General features: G+C 44.9%; 2 protein-coding genes across 2 annotated transcripts in view; one reads left to right on the forward strand and one right to left on the reverse strand.

Moving 5' to 3' along the window:
• The window catches only part of ETFRF1 (electron transfer flavoprotein regulatory factor 1), a 305,885-nt gene that overhangs the window by 254,503 nt on the left and 28,642 nt on the right, over positions 1-22,740 (forward strand). The gene's annotated exons all lie outside the window — the stretch shown is intronic.
• DNAI7 (dynein axonemal intermediate chain 7) overlaps positions 1-22,740 on the reverse strand; it is a 55,182-nt gene that overhangs the window by 19,325 nt on the left and 13,117 nt on the right. Inside the window, exons 6-8 of the mRNA XM_082256140.1 lie at positions 22,512-22,615; positions 19,618-19,912; positions 16,175-16,292 (exon numbers count right to left, since the gene is read on the reverse strand). Of these exons, the coding sequence (XP_082112266.1) occupies positions 16,175-16,292; positions 19,618-19,912; positions 22,512-22,615 (517 nt within the window). The remainder of the gene's footprint in view (positions 1-16,174; positions 16,293-19,617; positions 19,913-22,511; positions 22,616-22,740) is intronic.

A 22,740-nucleotide genomic window follows, 5' to 3' on the forward strand; every position in this document is an offset into this window, starting at 1 on the left:
CCGGGTGGAGGTGGCCTGTCAGGGACGGGGGGCTAAAAAACGACCCCCACCCACCCCTGTCTCGTCCGATACCTCAGACTCTGATCCTGAGCCGGTCGCTGCTGCCGTGGGTTCCTCCTTTAGGGTTGATGTCCCGCGTTCCTCTGACAGTGAGGATGATCTTCCTGCCTCTGCCATAGCACAGGACAAAGCACTGGTGGACGCCCTGATTATGTCAGTCCGGGAGACCCTAAAACTGGAGGTTGCACCAGTGGAGGCAGTTCAGACGGAAGTTGCCTTTGGCACTCTCAAGCCCTCCAAGGTGGAAAAGGTGTTTCCCTTTCCCAAATGCTTTGATGATATTATTAAAGATGAGTGGGCTCATCCAAAACGACCCCCTGGGATGATTCTCCCTGGCAGGATCGGCCCTAAGGCCAGTGTTTACCATTGCTCTGGTTTCACAGACATTGACGGAATGGGCCAAGCTATTACGCCATGACCTGGAGGGGAGAAGTCTCCCTACTGCCGTGCCGGATTTGCTGGAGAAAATAGTGCAGGGGCTACAATTTGTTTGGGCGATAAGGCAAAGTCCTCCAAAGCCCCCCCGGGGGGTTTCAAGAGACCCTGGTCTGGTAAGCAAAAATCCGGTCCTTCCAGACCTGAGGATAAGACCGCTTCAGCCTGAAGGTGCGCCCCCACCCAGATCAAGGGTGGGGGGTGTCTTCGCCGTTTCCCGGACCCGTGGCTCTACAGTATTCAAGACAAATGGGTTCACGAGGTCATACGGTCGGAACACAAGATCGAGTTGCGATCGTTTATACCGGTGCGGTCCTTCCCTTCCAATATGCGACTTTCCCCGAATCGCCTAATGGCTCTGTTGGGGGCAGTGCAGCACTGGATGTAAATGGCGCCCATAGAGGGTGCCTATCTTCACGTTCCCATTCACGCAGGACACCAGCGGTTTCTGCGCTTTGCGGTGGGAGCGGACCATTATCAGTTTGTGGCGTCACCCTTTGGTCTCGCCTCTGCTTTCCGGGTCTTCACCAAAATTTGGGCCCCAGTCCTGGCTTTGTTGCAGCAGCGGGGCATATCGGTCCTGGGCTACCTGGACGACCTCCTCTTTTGTGCGGAGTCTCCGCAGGCTCAGTGTCATACGCGGACTCTCCAAAAGGAGATTCTTCCCAAATGGAACTGGAATTCCGATTTCCTAGACAATCGGATCCGGCTGAGCGAGCGGACAAGGTCGTTTCTGGCTTGGGGGCCTCGGTCTCCGATGCTCAGTCAGGGGAAGCCCTTTTCTCCGAAAATATCCAGGTTATCGATAAATGTGTTGGTACTGAAAGCGATCAGGTTTTGCCTGGTTCACCGGACCAGGCATCTTCAGGGCTGCTTGGTTCGGATTCAGTCGGACAATGCCACGGCCGTGGCCTATGTCAACCATCAAGGGGACACCAAGAGTGTTCTAGCGGCCGTGGAAGTGGCCAGCATGTTTTGGGCAGAACAGTTTGTTCCGGCTCTGTCTGTAGTTCACGTTCTGGGTATGGAAAATTGGCAGGCAGACTTTCTCAGCCGTCAGACCTTGGATCAAGGGGAATGGCCTCTTCAGGTCAGGCTGGTCGCAGACGCTCCTTGGCGACTTCCTCTCAGGGAAGAGCCGCTGTCTCAGGGACCGATCGTCCATCCTGCTTTACGATCACTGGCTTTGACGGCTTGGCTGTTGAGAGCCAGGTGCTGAAGGACAGGGGTTTGTCTGCTTTTGTTATTCCTACTCTGAGGAAAGCGACTTCCAGAAAAGTCTATCATCGCACATGGAATTCTTATATCGCGTGGTGTGAATCCCTTGGGTTTCCTTCACGTTCTTACTCGGTGGCTCGGATATTGGCCTTTCTGCAACGGGGGGTTGAGCAGAAGCTGGCCTTCAGCACTATCAAGGGTCAGGTCTCAGCATTGGCAATCTTCTTCCAGAAACCACTGGCGACTCATTCCTTGGTACGGAATTTCATCCAGGGGGTGCGGCACCTGGCTCCTCCGGTGCGCGCGCCCTTGCCGCCCTGGGATCTTAATTTAGTGTTGTCGGTTCTCCAGAAACCTCCCTTTGAAAATATTAGGGAGATTCCCTTGCTTACCTTGTCCCAGAAGGTGGCCTTTTTGGTGGCTATCACTTCTGCACGCAGGGTGTCGGAATTGGCCGCATTGTCCTGTCGTTCCCCATATCTGGTGGTTCATAGGGATAAGGTGGTTCTTCGTCCAAATCCATCCTTCCTTCCTAAGGTGGTTTCAGAGTTTCATTTGAATGAGGATATTGTGTTACCTTCCCTGTGTCCTAAGCCCAGTCATCCTCGGGAGTTTGCGTTACACTCCTTGGATGTGGTTCGAGCGATCAGGGTGTACTTGGCTACTACTGACTCTTTTCATAAGGCGGATTCACTTTTTGTGATCACGGATGGCCCTAGAAAGGGGTTGCCTGCGTCTGCCGCGACTATCTCCAGATGGATCAGACAGACGGTGGTGCAGGCTTATTCTATTAAGGGTCAGGTTCCTCCGTTCCCTGTTAAGGCACACTCTACTCGGGCTCTTAGTGCTTCCTGGGCCTTCCGCCATCAGGCGTCGGTGCTTCAGGTGTGCAAGGCGGCTACCTGGTCGTTGGTTCATACCTTTACAAAATTCTATAAGGTTGATGTGCTGGCATCGGCGGGTGCCTCTTTTGGCCGCAAGGCTTTGCAGGCCGCTGTTTGAGGGGACCGTTGGTCTACCTCGGGGGTTTGTTTTTTTTCAGTTGGGTCTCATCCTTTTGTTCGATGAGTCCTTGATGCTTCTGGTTGGCTCCGGTTGGGCCTTCTGGATTGGATTCTTATTTCTGTTATCCCACCCCTCATTTGTGGCACTGCTTTGGGACGTCCCTACTGATATTAATCAAGAAGTCTGCGTCTGTTAATGAGCGACAGAGAAAATTGGATTTTTGACTTACCTTAAAATCCTTTTCTCTTAAGCTCATTGACAGACGCAGGACCCGCCCCTCTAATTTTGAGTTGGGTTGGGTTGAATTCTCTGACACTGCTTTCTTACATAACTGACATCCTGTAGCAGGGAGAGAGAGGATATACCCCCTGGGACTGCCCATAAGGTGTGGCCAGAACTTTTTTTCCTGCCTAGTGTCCTACTCCTGTAGGGGGCAGTATATCCCTACTGATATTAATCAAGGAGTCTGCGTCTGTCAATGAGCTTAAGAGAAAAGGATTTTACGGTAAGTTAAAAATCCAATTATTTACCGACCCCTTTCTGGTTCTCTATTGTGACACATCCCCTGCAACAGCCGGCAGGAGAGGGGAGGGAGCACAGTAGGGGGGGGGGGAGACCAGGGGAGCACACTGGGGCCCAGAGACAGCAGAACACAAGTGAACTGGATAGGAGGAGCGGCGGGGGCAGCATACAGAGGAACCTCCATTTTCCTCCTGCAGCTACAGTAGGAAAAAGGACAGTGATTTCTCTACATGCTGCCCCAGCCACGCCTCCTATCCAGGTGTACAGGGGAGCCACACAGGCCCCCTGGGCATAGGGCCCGGTTGCAATTGTAACCCATGCAGTTACGCCCCTGGTTATAGCGCTTACACACTACAGGATCGATTTATGGACCCTTTTTTTTTTTATTAGTAATGGCAGCGATCAGTGATTTTTATCGGAACTGCAACATTGCAGTGGACAGATCAGACCCCTAACTGAAATTTTTGACACTTTTTGGGGACCAGTGACAGTGATCAGTGCTAAATAATATGCACTGTTACTCTATAAATGACACTGGCAGGGAAGGGGGTTAACACTGGGGGTGATCAAGAGGTTAAATGTGTTCCCTTTTGTGCTTACTGTGTGGGGGGATGGGTTGGACAGAGGCAGAGAGAGATTGGTGATTCAGCTTAGCTGAATCACACGATCTTTCCCTGCCTCTCTGACAGAAGAGCCGCCTGCTTTGTTTACATAGGCAGGCGGCTCTTCCTACGTTCTAGCCGAAGATCGCAGAAAGCCGGCGGCGATCGAGCCCACTCCTCCCGCGATCTGGCTCCTGCTGTGTCTAATCACGGCGGGAACACGGCTCCGGCGGCGAAAACAGCGTGCACATAATCATGTAGATCTATGTTATTATGCACAGCTGAGCCACCCTGCTGCAGTAAATCTGTGTGGGGCAGTCGGCAAGAGGTTAAGATGTTAGCTACAATAGTTCTGTAAGTTAGTGGGTATAGGTCTAGATTTATTCCTAATAAGGCCACAGCTGGTTTAAGTGTAGTTAAATTCCCCGTAAGGGACGCAAGAAAGGAAGAGATTGAGTTCCAGAAGCTATTTAAAGCTTTACATCCCCATAATGTATGTAATAGATTGCCAGTATAGGTATTACATCTCCAACATGAGGGAGGAGAGGATGGGAATATTTTGGATAATCTGTATGGGGTTAAATAGCAACGGTTTAAAATTTTTTGAGAGTTTTCCCAATGCTCAATGCATGATGATGCTGAGCTGGTAATCATTATGCATTTCTGCCATGTATCCCATGTGAATGTTTGAGATAAGTCTTTTTCCCACCTAATCATATTGTTAGTTTTGGTTTTATGGGGCGAGGAGGAGATAAGATTATAAAAGAGGGAAATGCCTCTCTTATTCTTGGTCTTAGAGGTGAAGTAGTCCCAGATTATGATGGGAATTTCTATATTCACTTCAGGTCTAAAGAAGTGTTGAGCGAACACGGACTGTATTATTCGTGTTTGTACCGAACAATTGGATTTTTGTTACCCGAACACGGACCCGAACACTTTACTGTATGTTCGGGTTTAAAATCCGTGTTCAGTCATTTTATTTCCTGTTTTGTATGTAATGGCGCGCTTTTAATGGCGGGCTTTCAACAGCCAATCAACAAGCGTTTAACTGGTGTGCCTTAAGCCATCCCAGCCATGCCTACTAATGTATTAGTAGCTGTGATTGGACATCTGAAGCATGTGACCCAGGTCTTATAAGCTGGACACAGCGCGCTGCGCGTCATTCTGCTGTAGTGTAGGGACAGAGCACACATCATACGTGCTGGCTGCTGATTAGGGACAGACAGTGATTCTGTGAAAAATTGTGTCCGAAAAGAATGCAGGGACAGGTCGGAGTGCAGGCAGGGAAAGTTATTAGAGCATTTTAGGGTGAGGCTGGAGATTAGGCAGGGTCAGTTTTCTACATCGATTTTGCTGTGTGGGGGGTGGTGCAGTGAACGATCGTATCTTACACCGCCGAGGATTGCAGGGTGTTTCAGTTTGCCTCCTGCCTGTTCCGAACTCCTCCTACTCCTCATCCTGCCTTTAGGGTACAAAAAATAGTAATCGGGGCCTAGTCTGGGTCTGTACGTGTGAGATAGATACACCTTTTGATATCATATTTTCTATTGCGCTATTCAATCTACACCCTTGGGGTAAAAATAATTAAATTGCGGCATAGTCTGTATCGGTACGTGTGAGATACACCTTTCCAATTTTTGGGGCGCATCTTACACCGCCGAGGATTGCAGGGTGTTTCAGTTTGCCTCCTGCCTGTTCCGAACTCCTCCTACTCCTCATCCTGCCTTTAGGGTACAAAAAATAGTAATCGGAGCCTAGTCTGGGTCTGTACGTGTGAGATAGATACACCTTTTGATATCATATTTTCTATTCCGCTATTCAATCTACACCCTTGGGGTAAAAAGAATTAAATTGCGGCATAGTCTGTATTGGTACGTGTGAGATACACCTTTCCAATTTTTGGGGCGCATCTTCCACCGCCGAGGATTGCAGGGTGCTTCAGTTTGCCTCCTGCCTGTTCCGAACTCCTCCTACTCCTCATCCTGCCTTTAGGGTACAAAAAATAGTAATTGGGGCCTAGTCTGGGTCTGTACGTGTGAGATAGATACACCTTTTGATATCATATTTTCTATTCCGCTATTCAATCTACACCCTTTGGAGTAAAAATTATTAAATTTGCGGCATACTTTGCATATTTGACTGTGAGATACACCCGTTGTATTTGTATACTGTTTTTCTATTCAGCTATTTAATAAACACCCTTTTTGGGGTAAAAAAAATTAAATTGCGGCATAGTTTGCATATTTGACTGTGAGATACACCCGTGCGATACTGTTGTTGTTTTGTTCCGCTATTCAATAGACACCTTTCTAGGGCAAGATCATAAATTACAGAAATATGAGGAGACCGTCAAATAGGGGCCGTGGACTGGGTCGTGGTGCTGCTGGTAGAACTCCTGTTGCAAGGAGAGGACGTGGTCGATCTGTGCCAGCTACACGCACAAGTGAAACACCTTCCTCAAGTGTGAGTAGGTGACAGAACCTGCAGCAGTATTTGGTAGGGCATCATGCGCCTCTAGAAGTGATGAGGCCAGAACAAGTAGAGGCGATAGTAGATTGGTTTGCTGCTGACAGTGCCTCCAGTTCCTTCACATTGTCTCCCACCCAGTCTACTGCAGAAAGGTCAGAGTTGGCACCTGCAGCCGATGTCCAACCGTCTTTCACCTCACCCCCTTGCAAATCAGGCAAGCAGTCTGAGCCCCAAGTCATGCAGTCTCTTCTTCTTGTTGATGACTCTGTCAGCAGGGTTTCCCAGGGCCATCCACCTAGCCCTGCCCCAGAAGTGGAAGAGATTGAGTGCAGCGATGCCCATCCACTTATTTCTCAAGATGAGTACATGGAAGGACCATCGCAGCACGTCTCCGATGATGACGAAACGCAGGTGCCAACTGCTGCGGCACTCAGAATTGTGGAGACCGACAAGGAGGGCAGGGGTGAAGACTGGGTGGAAGATGATGTGGAGGACGATGAGGTCCTCGACCCCACATGGAATGAAGGTCATGCAGGTGACCTGAGTAGTTTGGAGGAAGAGGCGGTGGTCGCACAGAGCCACCAGCACAGCAGAAGAGGGAGAAGGGTGCAGAAGCGGAGCGGCCGTGCCCTAGACACTACTCCTGCTACTGCCCAACGCAGTAAGGGACCGAGCGCACCAAAGCCAGCTCAAAGGAGTTCTCTAGCGTGGAAGTTCTTCAGAAAATGTGCTGATGACAGGACACGAGTGGTTTGCACCCTGTGCAGTCAGAGCCTGAAGCGAGGCATAAACCTTCTCAACCTGAGCACAACCTGCATGATCAGGCATCTAAGTGCAAAGCACGAGCTGCAGTGGAGTAGACACCTTCAAAACCAAGAAAGGTCTCTGGCTCCTCCTGCTTCCTCTTCTGCTGCAGTCTCGGCCTCTTCATCCACCTCTGTAGTGATACCGGCACCTGCCACCCCGCACAATGTCCCGTGGAAGCGTTCAGCTTTCCATCTCCCAAACACTTCAGAGGAAGAGGAAGTACCCCCCTACCCACCCGCGGTCAGGGGCGTTATATCTCCCTAATGGCACACTGGGTAAATGCAGTGGCGGATGGGCCTGAGGCGGATAGCAATTTGGCGCATGTCCTTCCACCACCGAGGATTGCAGGGCGCTTCAGTTTGCCTCCTGTTCCTAACTCCTCCTACTCCGCTTCCTCATCCTCTACCGCCTCCTCATCCGGTCAGCGTAACACCTTCACCACCAACTTCAGCACAGCCAGGGGTAAACGACAGCAGGCAGTTTTAAAACTTGCCTGTTTGGGGGAAAAACCACACACCGCGCAGGAGTTGTGGAGGAGCATGGAACAGCAGACAAATGAGTGGTTGCTCCCAGCGAGCCTCAAGCCCGGCCTGGTGGTGTGCGATAACAGGCGAAATCTCATAGCAGCTCTGGGCCTAGCCGGTTTGACGCACATCCCTTGCCTGGCACATGTGCTGAATTTGGTGGTGCAGAGGTTCCTTAAAAATTACCCCGATATGTCAGAGCTGCTGCAGAAAGTGCAGGCTGTCTGTGCGCACTTTCGGCGTTCTCACCCTGCTGCGCTCACCCTGCTGCTGCTCGCCTGTCAGCGCTGCAGCGTAACTTCGGCCTTCCCGCTCACCGCCTCATATGTGACGTGCCCACAAGGTGGAAATCCACCTTGCACATGCTGGAAAGACTGTGCGAGCAGCAGCAGGCCATAGTGGATTTCAGCTGCAGCGTGAGTCGCTCTGCGGAACAGCACCACTTCACCCCCAATAACTGGGCCTCCATGCGAGACCTGTGTGCCTTGTTGCGCTGTTTTGAGTACTCCACCAACATGGCCAGTGCCAATGATGCCGTTGTCAGCTTAACTATCCCACTTCTATGCCTCCTTCAAAAAACGATTCGGGCGATGATGGAAGAGGATGTGGCACAGGATGAGGAGGAGGAGGATGAAGAGGTAACATTTCCAAGGCTTTCAGGGCAGTCATTCGCAAGTGGCTCCGAGGGTGGGTTCCTGCACACACAAACGCCAGGGACACAATTGTCCAGCAGGGGCACAGTTCTGGAGGATGAGGAGGAGGAGATGAAACCATGTTCACAGCAGGGTGGCACCCAGGCCAGCTCATGGCCATCACTGGTGCGTGGCTGGGGGGATACAGAGGACACAGACGATACACCTCCCACAGAGGACAGACTTTCGTTGCCTCTGGGCAGCCTGGCACACATGAGCGATTACATGCTGCAGTGTCTCCACAACGACCGCCGAGTTGCCCACATTCTAACTTGTGCTGATTATTGGGTGGCCACGCTGCTGGATCCCCGTTACAAGGACAACGTACGGTCCTTAATTCACTCACTGGAGCGCGATCGCAAGATGCGTGAGTACAAGCACACGCTGGTAGACGCGATGCTGCTGGCATTCCCACCTGACAGCGGGGCCACAGTGGAAGCACAAGGCCAAGGCAGAGGAGGAGGAAGAGGTCGCCAACGCAACCAGGGCACCGCCAGCACCTCAGAAGGCAGGGTTAGCATGGCCGAAATGTGGAAAAGCTTTGTCAGCACGCCACAACAAACAGCAGCACCAGCAGCTCATATGGAACGTCTTAGTAGGAGGCAGCATTTCAGCAACATGGTGGAGCAGCATGTGTGCACATGCCTACATGTAGTGAATGACGGGTCTGCCCCCTTCAACTTCTGGGTCTCCAAATTGGGCACATGGCCTGAGCTTGCCCTTTACGCCTTGGAGGTGCTGGCATGTCCTGCAGCCAGTGTATTATCTGAACGTGTATTTAGCACGGCTGGGGGCGTTATCACAGACAAGCGCAGCCGCCTGTCCAGAGACAATGTGGACAAGCTCACGTTCATTAAAATGAACCAGGCATGGATCCCACAGTACTTTTCCATACCTTGTGCAGAATAGAGATGGATACCGACCTTACCCAGCCATTGTTCTATTTTTGATCTTTCTCACTCTTTTGGGGTGTACCCTCATTTAAAATGACTGAAAAAAAGCAGTGTTGGCTACCTCGTCCTCCTCCACCGCTGCTTCCACCTACACCGCCACATCCACCACCACCTCATCCTCCCTCCTACTCCATATGGGCCTCGTCCTTCACAGATGAAGAAAATTGTTTTATTTTTCTGTTTTTTTTTTGTTGTTTTAAGTTATTTCCCTATCCACATTTGTTTGCAGAGCACTTGCTATGCTCTTAACTACGTTTTGCTGCCATTTGCAGCACTCTAGCCCTTTCCATTGGTGTTTTAGAGCCATTTTAGTGCCTGAAAGTTCGGGTCCCCATTGACTTCAATGGAGTTTGGTGTCTGGGTAAAGTTCGGAAAAAGTCCGGGACACGGACCCGGACTTTTTTTTCAAGTTCGGCCGAACCCGCCGAACATGGACATCCAGGTGTCCGCTCAACTCTAGTCTAAAGTTATTATGTCTTGAGTTTCATTAAGTTTCTTAGAGATTTGAGTCTTATAGGTATCGGGCAAGTTACTATAAAAGTTGAATCCCTGCTTGGCCCAAGACGATGCATTAAGGCATGCTTTGCACTATTCTTTAACCCTGATCAGTATTGGTATAGATACTGGGCCCTGTAAATATTGTAGTTAGGATAAAACATATTTCCAGGCATTCAATGTAGCTTTAATTGTTAGAAAGTTGGGTACATTCACCTTTGGAATTAGATGGTAAGTCGCAGCTAAAGAAAATAGGTCATTACCTTTAACTATTTTGGGTTCAATATTGAGCCACAGTTTATCATTAGTATATGCTAACCAGTATTTCATTTAGACTAACAATGAAGCATAGTTGTAGAGCAAACATGAGGGAGGTTCATACATGAGTAAAAGTACAAGTGCTCTATCAAAAAAGTGACTTGAGTAGAAGTTGAAGTGCTCTTTAAGCACCACACTTAAGTAGAAGTACTAAAGTATTCAAAAAATTTTGTACTTAAGTATTGCAAGTAGTTTATTTTAAAATATACTACTCAAGTACTGAAAGTAAAAGTACAAGTATTGTGTTATGTAGTTATTAAAGAAAGTAGTCAAAAGCCCAGGGCCCCCTCCCATTTTAGATCCCCCTTAGAGCAGGCCAGGGTCCCCCTCCCATTATAGATCCCCTTAGAGCAGGCCAGGGTCCCCCTCCCATTTAGGATCCCCCTTAGACCAGGCCAGGGTCCCCCTCCCATTATAGATCCCCTTAGAGCAGGCCAGGGTCCCCCTCCCATTATAGATTCCCCCTTAGAGCAGGCCAGGGTCCCCCTCCCATTATAGAGCCCCCTTAGAGTAGGGCAGGCAAGGGCAGGTCCCTCCCCCCATTGAATAGATCCGATCCCCTTAGTGAGTGACTTGACTTCAAGACAGTTCTTAATTCTCCTACCTTAGGCTGTCTCGAGTCCTCCAGCCTCTCTCTCCACAGTCCCCAGTCCAATCCCCCCTGCTGAAAGAAGAATATATTCCTACTGCCATCCAGTTCTCCCGCGCTGGGCGGCCGCGCTGCACAGTGCTCAGTGACAGTCTAGTAGTCTAGACTCTAGTGACTCAGTCCCTCCCCCAGCCAGGGCCCAGAGAGATCACTCCACAGGCAGGTGTCTCTCCTCTCTCGCTACCACCACTTCACTTGAGAGCCGAGCGGGAGGCGGGACTCGGGCCGAGCCGAGGGAGGGCAGAGGCGGTGAGGCTCTGCCCCTGAGCCATCGCATCGGGTCGGGGATTGGTCGTGACTTGTGAGACTCGAGTAAAGAAGTCAGCGGCGGTGCGGGTTTGGAATGGAATGATTCGTAACATTTTTATAATTGTAACGAGTAACGATGCAGCACTTCAAAAAATATCGGAGTAAAAGTACTAAACTCCTCGAAAATATATACTGAAGTAAAAGTGGAAGTAGGAGAAAAAAATTATACTCTAGTAAAGTACAGATACTGCCTTTTTGTACTTAAGTACAGTAGTGAAGTAGTTCTACTTCGTTACTATACATCTCTGGATTTAACCATAGTCATAATCAAGAATGCAACCTTGGATTTTTTTCCCCTGCCAGATAGTTTCTTAGTTTCTAATTGACTTGCATGAAAAATGTGGTCGATACTGGGATAGGAAGGGACCGAAAGCAATAAAGAATCTTAGGTAATGTTTGCATTTTAAATTCTGCTATTTTTCCGATGCAAACTAGGTGAGTTTTTTGGATAGATTGAAGATCTTGGTTAATTTGGTCCAACAGCGTAGGATAATTGACCTTATATAATTTGGCTGTAGGATAGGAAAGCTGAATCCCCAAATAAGAAATAGAGGGGTTATCCCAGTTGTACGCATATTTTTGACACAAGAAATCAACATGTTCCTTTAGAATATTCATTGGGAAGGCGTAGCATTTATTAGGGTTGATCTTGTAATACGAGACTATTATCTATATAATCCAAAAGAGTTCAGTCTTTCTAACTACAATAAGTGAGGTATCCGGGTTAAAGAGTTGCCGCAAGGGGTTCGATTACTAGAGAAAATATAAAGGATTATAAGGGGTATCCTTGTCTAGTTACATTAGACAAAGCTTTTGGAAATATTGCCCGATGCAAATACTTTGGGTGAAGGTGTCGTATAGAGGGACATTATGGCTTCATGGATGAAGCCAGAGAAACCAAACTTTTTGAGGGTCTCGCAATGCATCCCCAATGAACCCTGTCGAAAGCCTTCTCTGCATCCAAACCAAGGAGCAGAGAAGGAGTTTGGTTGTGTTCTTTATAATTAATCAAGTTAATCCTCCTTCTAGTACTGTCAGGGCTTTGCCGTCCTTTAACGAATCCAACTTGATCTAGTTCAATGAGATAAGTTGTTATCTCTAGCAAACGGTTAGCTAGAATCTTGGAATACATTTTTAGGTCAGAAATTAGTAGTGAAATGGGCCTTTAGTTGGTAGGTGATGTTTGGTATTTTCCTTGTTTTGGGATTGTAATAATGACAGCTTCAAGCATCTCTTTAGGGAAAGATTAGTTATTTGCAGCGAAGTTGAAAAGGTTAGATAAATGAGGTGTTAAAATTTTGCTAAATTCCTTATAGTTTTCGCTAGATAATCCGTCTGCACCTGGGGCTTTTTTTTTTTGGTAGGGATTTGATGACCTTGTTAATATTATAGATATTGGTTGGTTTAAACTTTTAAGGGTGGAGGCGTCTAGATATAAATGTTTTCTTAAACAAGATAAATCTCCCATATGTAATGTCTGGGGTTGAGAGGTATCTTTATCATCTTTTAAGTTGTATAGGACTTCGTAGTAATCTGCAAAAGCATCAGCTATTTCTTGTGGGTAATGTTAGACTTTTCCGGTATTTTGATGAATTCATTTCTGTAGTTTTGTGTTCTTTTTCGAGTTTGGAGATGTTAGTTAGAAGGTTGTTAATTGCGTGTGTTCTTCTTTTCTTTTCCCTAGAGGCCATTTGTATCAGTAACCCTCTAGCATAGGCCTTATGAGTGAGTACACCATAAACTAGAAGCAGAAACAGTCCTAATCATTGATTTAAAAAAAACTCTTGTAGTCTTTCTTTCATCACTGACGGGTTTTTCTCCTGAGAAAGGATGCAAGTATTATTCCTCCAAAGCAAGGAGTTAGAGGTTTGTTGCCCTGATATTGGGGCATGATCCAACCAAGTTATAATATGGATGCGGGCAACTTTAATTTTTTGTAGGAGAATTCTGTCAGTCAGTGATAAAAAAGTCGATACTAGTATATGACTTATGAACGTTGGAATAAAAGGTATAGTCTTTATCCAAAGAGTGGAGACATCTCCATGGAGCCTGTAGGTCTTCTAGAGCAAAGATGTCTTTCAGATCCAATCTAGTGGAATGGCTACCTTTGGTGATGTCTATGGTATGGTCCATCGGGGCATTAAAGTCACCGCATAATATAACATTCCCTTTCTGAATTTCTTAATTATTTTCAGGACCTATTGGAGGAATTGTTGAGGATTTTTGTTTGGAGCATAGATATTAGCAATTGTCAAAATCGAGTTCTCAATCTTGGCAATTATTATTACATAACGCCCTTGAGAATCTATTTTGGAGTCCAGAAGTTGAAAGGAAACAGAGTCTTTGATGATCGTGATAACTCATTTTTTAATTCGTGCAATTATTAGAAGTGAATATGTGCGGGAATTTGTAGTGAGAAAATTTGGGAGGATTGCTTCTTGCAAAATGTGATTCCTGGATGAAAAGAATATCGTCGTTCCAAAGAGCTTTCCTTTTAAAGGTGCTATTAAGGCCTCTTACATGCAGTGGCAATAGGTTAAGATTAGGCATTATGAAGGTATTCATCATGTAGGAGCTGCTTTGATCCTAAAAGTAGAGGAGCTATTGAATTTGTAAGCGTTCCAAGGGTGGTTTAACTGGGAAGGAAAGGAAAGTGGAGGGACTTCAGGAAGGCATATAAGAAAAAAAGTTGCAAGGCAACTCTCGTGTACATCTTAACTTGCACCTTTTTGTGTTGGGGAAAGGTTAGCATGCATCAGGATAACAAGAGGCATCCCTGAATAACTGAGAACCTGAAGTGGTCAAAAAAAGTGACAACAGTGGAGGCTTAAGGAACTTGATGAGCATCCTTGAAGGTCATCAAAGGGATAATTCAGCCATGGCTAACATTCCATTGAGGTGCAATTTTTTCAGGAGGGGTTTTATTGGAAGCAAATCTTTGGTCATTAGGTAATAAACCCCACAATTTCAGAAGTTTGAGGCCATCTTCAATCAAGAAGATCGAATATGAGGGGTTGTTTTTTTGTCGATCATCAGTTTGGTGGGGAAACCCCACTGGTATATTATTTTGTGGTTGCGTAATATTTTAGTGATGGAATTCAGGTTTCTTCTTTGTTTCACTGGGCTGGAAATATGAGGCTGGTATGCAGTGTTGTTGTGTTGCTGTTGCCGGAGCTGGCTCTGCCCTCTCTCTCTCTCCCTTCACAGCTAGCAGCCTGTGTGGATGTGGGAGAGGCCAGCGCCATCTTCCTTTCTGGAACTCCTGACGGACTGTGCAAAGCCCCTAATTTGCAGGGACCCTCCCGCGACTTGCGCTTTCTCATGGGGTGAGTTTTGTTCCCCTCACCCTCCAGTGTCAGGTTGTGCCCTCAGGCTTGCTAATAGTCGCCGCTAGCCAGTTCAGGGAGCCTCTGTGTTCCAGAGCTCAGCTAGTGTGCGACCATTCATCTCCGCTGCCGGTCACGCCCCCACATATTTTAATTTTCTAACAACAGCTGATGAGTCTTAACAACCAGCTATTCTTCACACAGAATTCGGTTGATCATTTTTTGGCCCATCCGAAACCACTCTGAAAATTTTGTACATAGTACCCCCCCCCCAAGTTTTTGACAATTCCTTTATTTAAAGATTTTAAAAAAATGTTCCCTTCTCCTTGTGACGTCATCATCCAGGGCAGGCTGGGTCAATGTCACATCCAGGTGATGTTGCCCTGCACCGTTAGCTATTTAAGAACTGTCAGATAGCAGAGCTAGCAGACGGCGGGAGCCTTCATCGGAATGGGAGTTTTTTTTCCTAGGTCGGCGGGCATCATGGTTGACTATGGTTCTACAGCAGGGGACATTTTTTTTTTATTTTTTATAAAAGGAATTGTCAAAAACGTGTTTTTATTTACTTTTTACACTTTTTTGGTGAATGAGTAGGGGTACTATGTACCCCTACTCCTTCACATGGGGGGGGCCTGGGGGCTTGCAGATTCTGATAATTCCCCTGCCTGCAGACCCCCAGAACCATGGGCCAGGGTTGTGGGGAAGAAGCCCTTTCTGCCCCAAAGCACCCCTACCATGTTGAGAGCATGTGGTCTGGTTCAAAGGGAGGGCGCTCATTCATTCCCCCTTTTCTGACCTGCGGAGAAGAATGTTCGGATAAGGGTCTGGTAAAGAGTCTACAAAGACATACAGTATAGTGGAGTTCAATACAGGAAGGAAAACGTTCAACAAAATCAATTTTTCTGATTTTTTAAAATTAAAAAAACTTTTCATGTTATTTGCAAATTTTTATGATTCGGTACTCTTATTCGAAATTGACAAAAAAAATGACCTGTGTTCCCCTGCATCCATATTATTATTATTATTATTATTATTATTATTATACAGGATTTATATGGCGCCAACAGTTTGCACAGTGCTTTACAACACGAGGGCAGACAGTAAAGGTACAATTCATTACAGGAGGAATCAGAGGGCCCTGGTCATATACAGTATAACTGAAAATCCTTTTTAGGCAGTCTAACCCCTTTTATGGTTAAATCTTTATTGCATTTTTAAAGGGTACAAATAAAAGAAGAAACAAAAAAACACAGTACAGTTTTAATATCCTATATTAAAACTGTGCTGTGGTATATAATATAGATTATAGAGTGTGGGGTTTGAGAGGCTTACAGCTGGGTTTTAGAGTTTGTTTGTAGTGATCCATTGGGGTTATGTGCATAGAGAATTTAGGAGTCTGAAGTGAAGGTGGGAGTTTCAGGTTTTGGGTAATGGCCCAATTGAATACGGGAGACTTGTGGCATGTTGTGAACACATAAAGATGGGATCATGGGTGTAAGAAGTTTAGGTGGGGGTAAGTGGGGTGGATCCAACATGGGATGAGCCCCATCGTATTGTAGGATTTCTACTTACAGTTAGCTACTCCAATGAGGGTAGCGGTAGAGGATGCATAATGGAGTTAATTCTTTAGTAAGTATGAAAGTGATTTAGTTTGTTGTTGTCAAATGCTAAGAGTTCCTTCAAGTGTATGATGATATTCATGGTACTGAACCATAATGACAAGGGAGGTGTAGTGGTTGTCTTCCAGAACAGTCTGACCCTTTAATTTCTTATAACTACAATGCACTGACCTTCTAATATGTCCCCAGGCTGGCTCTCTGTTGTCTGGTCAGCCTCAGTGACAGTCTTCTCCAGGGGCTCAACTTCATTCTCTGTGTCCTCTCTCTGTGACATGGAACTGAGGGCACTCTAAACCCACACAAAGAATAAATCAGTCTGTGAGGAGCTCCCATTGCTCAGCAGGCAGTATACATTCACCCAGAAAACCAAACAATATGACTTTCTTTCCTGGATCAAACATCCATTATCATATCATCAATTAGGAGTTTACTTTGTGTTTTGTATGATTTATATTAAAATATGATCAACTCTATATATGTCTTATTATTATCTTTTATTAAACCATAGATCTCCCATTGTCTCCATAAGAAGCAGTGTGAGGCTGAGAAGGCTGCACTCTTTCCGCCACTGGAATCTACATGCGTGGAATCTAAGGAATTTAAAAGACCTCAGAACTACATAACATACATATTCACTGGGTGTGGTGGTAAAGGGGGTTAGGCTTACAGAGAAAAACTCCTGAATGTACCTCAAATTTCCCTGTTGGCTTTTTAGGTATCTTTCTTTTTTCTATATGTTTACCAGCTTGTGAGTAATAAAAAAAAAAAAAATACAAACCCGATTCCAAAAAAGTTGGGACACTGTACAAATTGTGAATAAAAACAGAATGCAATGATTTGGAAATTTCAATATTTTATGCAGAATACAACATAGATGACATATCAAATGTTTAAACTGAGAAAATGTATAATTTTAAGGGAAAAAATACGTTGATTTTAAATTTCATGGCATCAACACATCTCAAAAAAGTTGGGACAAGGCCATGTTTACCACTGTGTGGCATCCCCTCTTCTTTTTATAACAGTCTGCAAACTTCTGGGGACTGAGGAGACAAGTTTCTCAAGTTTAGGAATAGGAATGTTGTCCCATTCTTGTCTAATACAGGCTTCTAGTTGCTCAACTGTCTTAGGTCTTCGTTGTCGCATCTTCCTCTTTATGATGTGCCAAATGTTTTCTATAGGTGAAAGATCTGGACTGCAGGCTGGCCATTTCAGTACCCGGATCCTTCTTCTACGCAGCCATGATGTTGTAATTGACGCAGTATGTGGTCTGGCATTGTCATGTTGGCAAATGCAAGGTCTTCCCTGAAAGAGACGATGTCTGGATGGGAGCATATGTTGTTCTAGAACTTGGATATACCTTTCAGCATTGATGGTGCTTTTCCAGATGTGTAAGCTGCCCATGCCACACGCACTCCCATACCATCAGAGATGCAGGCTTCTGAACCGATCGCTGATAACAACTTGGGTTGTCCTTGTCCTCTTTAGTCCGGATGACATGGCGTCCCAGTTTTCCAAAAAGAACTTCAAATTTTGATTCGTCTAACCACAGAACAGTTTTCCACTTTGCCACAGTCCATTTTAAATGAGCCTTGGCCCAGAGAAAACGCCTGTGCTTCTGGATCGTGTTTAGATATGGCCTCTTTTTTGGCCTATAGAGTTTTAGCCGGCAACAGCGAATGGCACGATGGATTGCGTTCACCGACAATGTTTTCTGGAAGTATTCCTGAGCCCATGATGTGATTTCCATTACAGTAGCATTCCTGTATGTGATGCAGTGCCATCTAATGGCTCGAAGATCATGGGCATCCAGTATGGGTTTCCAGCCTTGACCCTTATGCACAGAGATTGTTCCAGATTCTCAGAATCTTTGGATGATATTATGCACTGTAGATGATGATAATTTCAAACTCTTTGCAGTTTTTCTCTGAGAAACTCCCTTCTGATATTGCTCCACTATTTTTCGCTGCAGCATTGGGGGAATTGGTGATCCTCTGCCCATCTTGACTTCTGAGAGACACTACCACTCTGAGAGGCTCTTTTTATACCCAATCATGTTGCCAATTGACCTAATAAGTTGCAAATTGGTCCTCCAGCTGTAACTTGTATGTACATTTAACTTTTCCGGCCTCCAATTGCTACCTGTCCCAACTTTTTTGGAATGTGTAGCTCTCATGAAATCCAAAATGAGCCAATATTTGGCATGACATTTCAAAATGCCTCACTTTCAACATTTGATATGTTATCAATATTATATTGTGAATAAAATATGAGTTTATGAGATTTGTAAATTAGTCCATTCCTTTTTTAACTCACAATTTGTACAGTGTCCCAACTTTTTTGGAATTGGGTTTGTACATATTGTGATATTTACCGATCTAAAGCATACATTCTATTAGCACATTAAAAATTCCATCTGTTCAAGTAGTTGGTTTCTATATATGGTTGGGTCACACTAGCTGAAGACAGCAATTAGTCCAGAATATTCAATAATAATGTTATTATAATAATGTTATTATTCTCACAGAAATCCAAACAATCTCACTTCCCTTTTTGGATCAAAATATTTGATCAAATATGAAGTCTTCAAATTCCCCGCCGCTTGAAATGATCTGAAGACATTTAAATTATAACTCCAGTTCATTTTTTTATTTTTTGCTTGGCTGTGAAAGAGTCAGAGTAACTGTCAAGATTTTTTTAACTTGTCTGTAGCTGTATTTGGGAGATTCTCACTTGTTGTACTTTTAAAAAGTTCTAGGTTGAGTGAAAGAAATAGATTTCCTTGCATGAAGTAAAATATGAAATGCAGCTTTTGCTGAAGTACTTGCCTTCAACATAGCCTTGTTTCCTGCAGAAGCTATGCTTGTCCACTAGGTGGCACTCATCATCCTGGTTAAATGACAATGTGAGTCTAGGGCTGGGCTGTCATGAACATGCCCCCTGGGGTGTGTCACCTTGGGGATCTAAGCTCACAGTACAACACTACAGAAAGTTATGATGATGTCATAATGTCAGCAATGCATTTTGCAGTATTGAGGACCACCCACATTGGAGAAGGACCCTGGGATGTCACTTGGTTAACAACAAAAGGCCTTCAAAAATCAAGCTAGTATATCTGGAATTTTTAAAAAATTGTTAGAGAGGGCAGCTGGATCTAAGATTGAATGTGTATTTCCTTCTTTTAAGTTAAAAACACGTTAACCCACATCAGATTGTATCAGGTATTTTCTGGAGAAGAGTGGAGCTGTATACAGTATGAAAACCATAAGTTAGAATACAGTATATGAGCAGAACGCCATATGCAAAATGTTCAGTGAGGGACACAGGCAGTGCTGGGACAAGGTCCTTTAAAACTCAAGTTGAAATGCATGACCCCATAGGCTGTGGACTACTTCTGCAGGGCCTGCATGCTTGCCCTTCTTTCTGCGGAAGAATCTAAAGCAGCACCCTCTTTTGCCTACCCCTCAGGCTGGCCCTGGATACAGGTTTGTGCGCAGTATGGAATGCTGATTGACAAGCTCAGCACTGCAAGAGCAGAGAGGAATGAGAGTCGCAACAGGTAGCAGTCATACCGAATGTACAAGGCATACAGTGCCCATCTCATAGTCACTCACCTTTCTCCCCTCAGATTGCACCTCATCCTCCATTGCAGCAACATTCCCTGGCTCTGGTTTCTCCTCCTCCTCCTCCTCTTCGGTTGGTTTCCATTCCTCAACCACACTCTCTGGTCTCATGGTCTCAGCAGCCTTGTTCTCCTCTGTCTCCTTGATGTGCGGCCGGAAGGTCGGACTCTGGCAGGACAGGTGGTCATAGTTGGTGTGCAGGATACGGACTGCAATGTTGCTTAGTGCTAGTGGTTTTGGCAAGTCAAAGGAGATGCCTTCTTCTTCAAATTTGTAACCTCTGAATCTACAAGGATGAGAGGCAGCTCAGTGTTATGCTTGTCATACATCTGGAAACTTATTAGAAGATTTCTATCAGCTTTCAATATATTGGAGTATGCAACATTTTCATGCATTCGCACTGGTATTAAACAGTTATTTGATATATCTGTATAGTCGGCTAATATTGCAGCAAAACTATTTTGGCTATCAGTGGGCCATCTGTAGTCACTACTGAATGCCTCCTAGGACCAATGAAGCAAGACTACCCATCTGAATGTGTATGGCAAGGGGTCATCAGTGAAAGATCCCATCTCTTTGATAAGCCTTCATGCACAGCACCCTGCAGTGTTTTATGGGGGTAGTATCTGCTCAAGAGGGAATGTACATTACAGTTCCTGGGAAAACATCAAAACACCCTCATGACACTCTGCAGTGCTGATGATGATCATATCTGATATCTGAACACCATCGCTGGAACCCCACAATGGCTCTTGAGTCAAAGGTGTGCATGAGCTGAACTATAGATTAATGCTTGGACACCTGGGACCCAAGGGCTATTGTAAGATTGCAGTGGTGGCATTCAAAATAGGTGTGTCCTGGAGAGTCGGAGAAAGAGAAGTCCACAAATAATTTTTTTACCAACTGCAAAGCGACCCATTCTGTTCTGAAAAGTTGATGCGTTGTTGGGGCTGGAGGAAGCTGACGTGTTCAGATAGGGAAGGGCAGCTTGATGTTGTAGGATACACCTGGGGAACCACACTGTACACCAAGAAAAATCACCTGATGTCCAACTGGCTGCCATAATTCCAGTACATGACCTAATAGCACCAGTTTACCATTAAGCCTACAAAGCTATAACCAGGTCAGGAGCATTGTTAATTTTGACGTCAAATTTCGATTTAGTTTCACTCATAGTCTTTTCACTAAAATGCCATTTTAGTTTTAGTTGTATTTTAGTCATCTGAAATGTTTTAGTCATATTTTAGTCAACTAAAATCTCCAGTACTTTTTAGTCAACTAAAATCGAATGGGTTTAGTTAAATTGTAATGCATTTAAGCATTTATCTAGAATTTCCAAACTCATTATATACGCCAGGAGTAATAATCGAATGACATGTTATTATTTATGGTATTAAGGTTTGAACATGCACTATAGACACAGATTTAGCTGATATATAATGTTGTATCAGTTGTGGATTTTTTACAAATGTTCCCATACATGTGTAATAATCTCTCTCACCCACAGGTGGTTTTAAAATGGCTGCTGCATATTTAATGAGCCATGTGGTTGTGGGGGATGTGCAGCCATGTGTTGCTGCAAAGTGACCTAGGAGTGGTCAAAAGATATGACCACATCCTGTGGGTGGCCTTTTTGTATACAGGGCTATAAAAGGAGTAATTTTGAATGAGAAAAGCCCCTTTTGCCCTTTTTACCTCACCCTCTCTCCTCTGAGGGTCACAGAGAAAACATCCATGATGTAGCTTTGCTTGTTTGTTTGGAAGGTTGGCTGTTTGGAGAAAAATGCAGCCAAGACCTTTGTCCTGTTGCTGCAGAGATCCATTGGAAGCTGCTGAATCCACCACCAGAGCTAAGTATTTATTCGATATTCTTGGGACAAGGGTTGTGTGTTTAAGGTGTATTTGTTTATGGTAACTTTTTATGGTAACTTTTATGTGTAAGGAAGCTTTATGTGTTTATGATGTCCAGTAAAGTTTTGTTTTATGCTTTTTTATCAAAACTGCTCTTGGTGCCTGTTTTCATTTTAAATATTCACGAGATATGTCAGTGGCTGTCCAGTATACCTACATTATACATTTTGTTGTTTTTTACCATTTGATACAAACGTCTTTATAAAAAAAAAAAAAAAAACATGTTTCCTACACAAACGAAAATATTTCTTTTTGACAAACAGAAGTGCACCTGAGTATATTACCAACATTAAGGCCTCATGCACACTGCTGCTGATAAACGGACGTTTAGGAGCAGTTGGGAAGTTTTTTTCAGCAGCCCCTGAACTCTCCTCTATGTTATTTTATCTGTCCATGTACACTGAGACGTTTATAGTCGTTTAGAGGCGTTCAGACAGAAGTTTATTGGCATTTGAAATGCCAAATGCTTGTAACAGCGTACAAACGCGTCTAAACGCGGTAACTCCTGTTTATAAGCGCTTTGTTTTTTAGGTGTTTTCAATGGGGATACATTTCTGACCATTTTACATGTTTCTAAACTTAAACGCCGCTAAACTTGCATGTAAACGCGCCAAAACTGACGTTTTTACCCATCGGTTACTAGCTGTTAAGTTCCAGCGTTCAGGAGAGGTTTTCAAACGTCTGGTGTACATAAAGCTTTAATATTAAGAAAAAGAAAAATAAGAAAAGCCTTTTTCTTAATTTTGTTTCTTTTAACAGCTTAGTAGATGCCCTCTACTTATTCTTATGTGGTAGTGCAGTGTAAATTTTGACATCAAATTTCGATTTAGTTTTAGTCATTATCTTTTGACTAAAATGCTATTTTAGTTTTAGTCGTATTTTAGTCTACTAAAATCTCTAGTTCCAGTGTCAATTTTATCAATGAAATTACAACTGGTCAGGAGTGTCAGTGTGACGGTGTGTGATTGTCATACCTTGGGTTCTTGTTAAGATTAGCCCAGATGCATAGTTTGACATTTTTATTTGTTATGACCGTCTGCATATTTCCTGTGTCGATGTCAGACAGAGCTGCTGCATTCTGGAAGCGAAATACAAAAGATCAGTTGGTTAATTAACAGCACTATGGCTGCGAGCAGGGTCCTGCTGTATGCCTGGAGCCAGGAAGCCTCGCATTTCATGGACATAGAGAAGCTTTACAAGTAT

The sequence above is a fragment of the Pelophylax lessonae genome (assembly GCF_965119305.1).
Source record: "Pelophylax lessonae genome assembly, chromosome: 4".
In the NCBI taxonomy this organism is placed as follows: domain Eukaryota; kingdom Metazoa; phylum Chordata; class Amphibia; order Anura; family Ranidae; genus Pelophylax; species Pelophylax lessonae.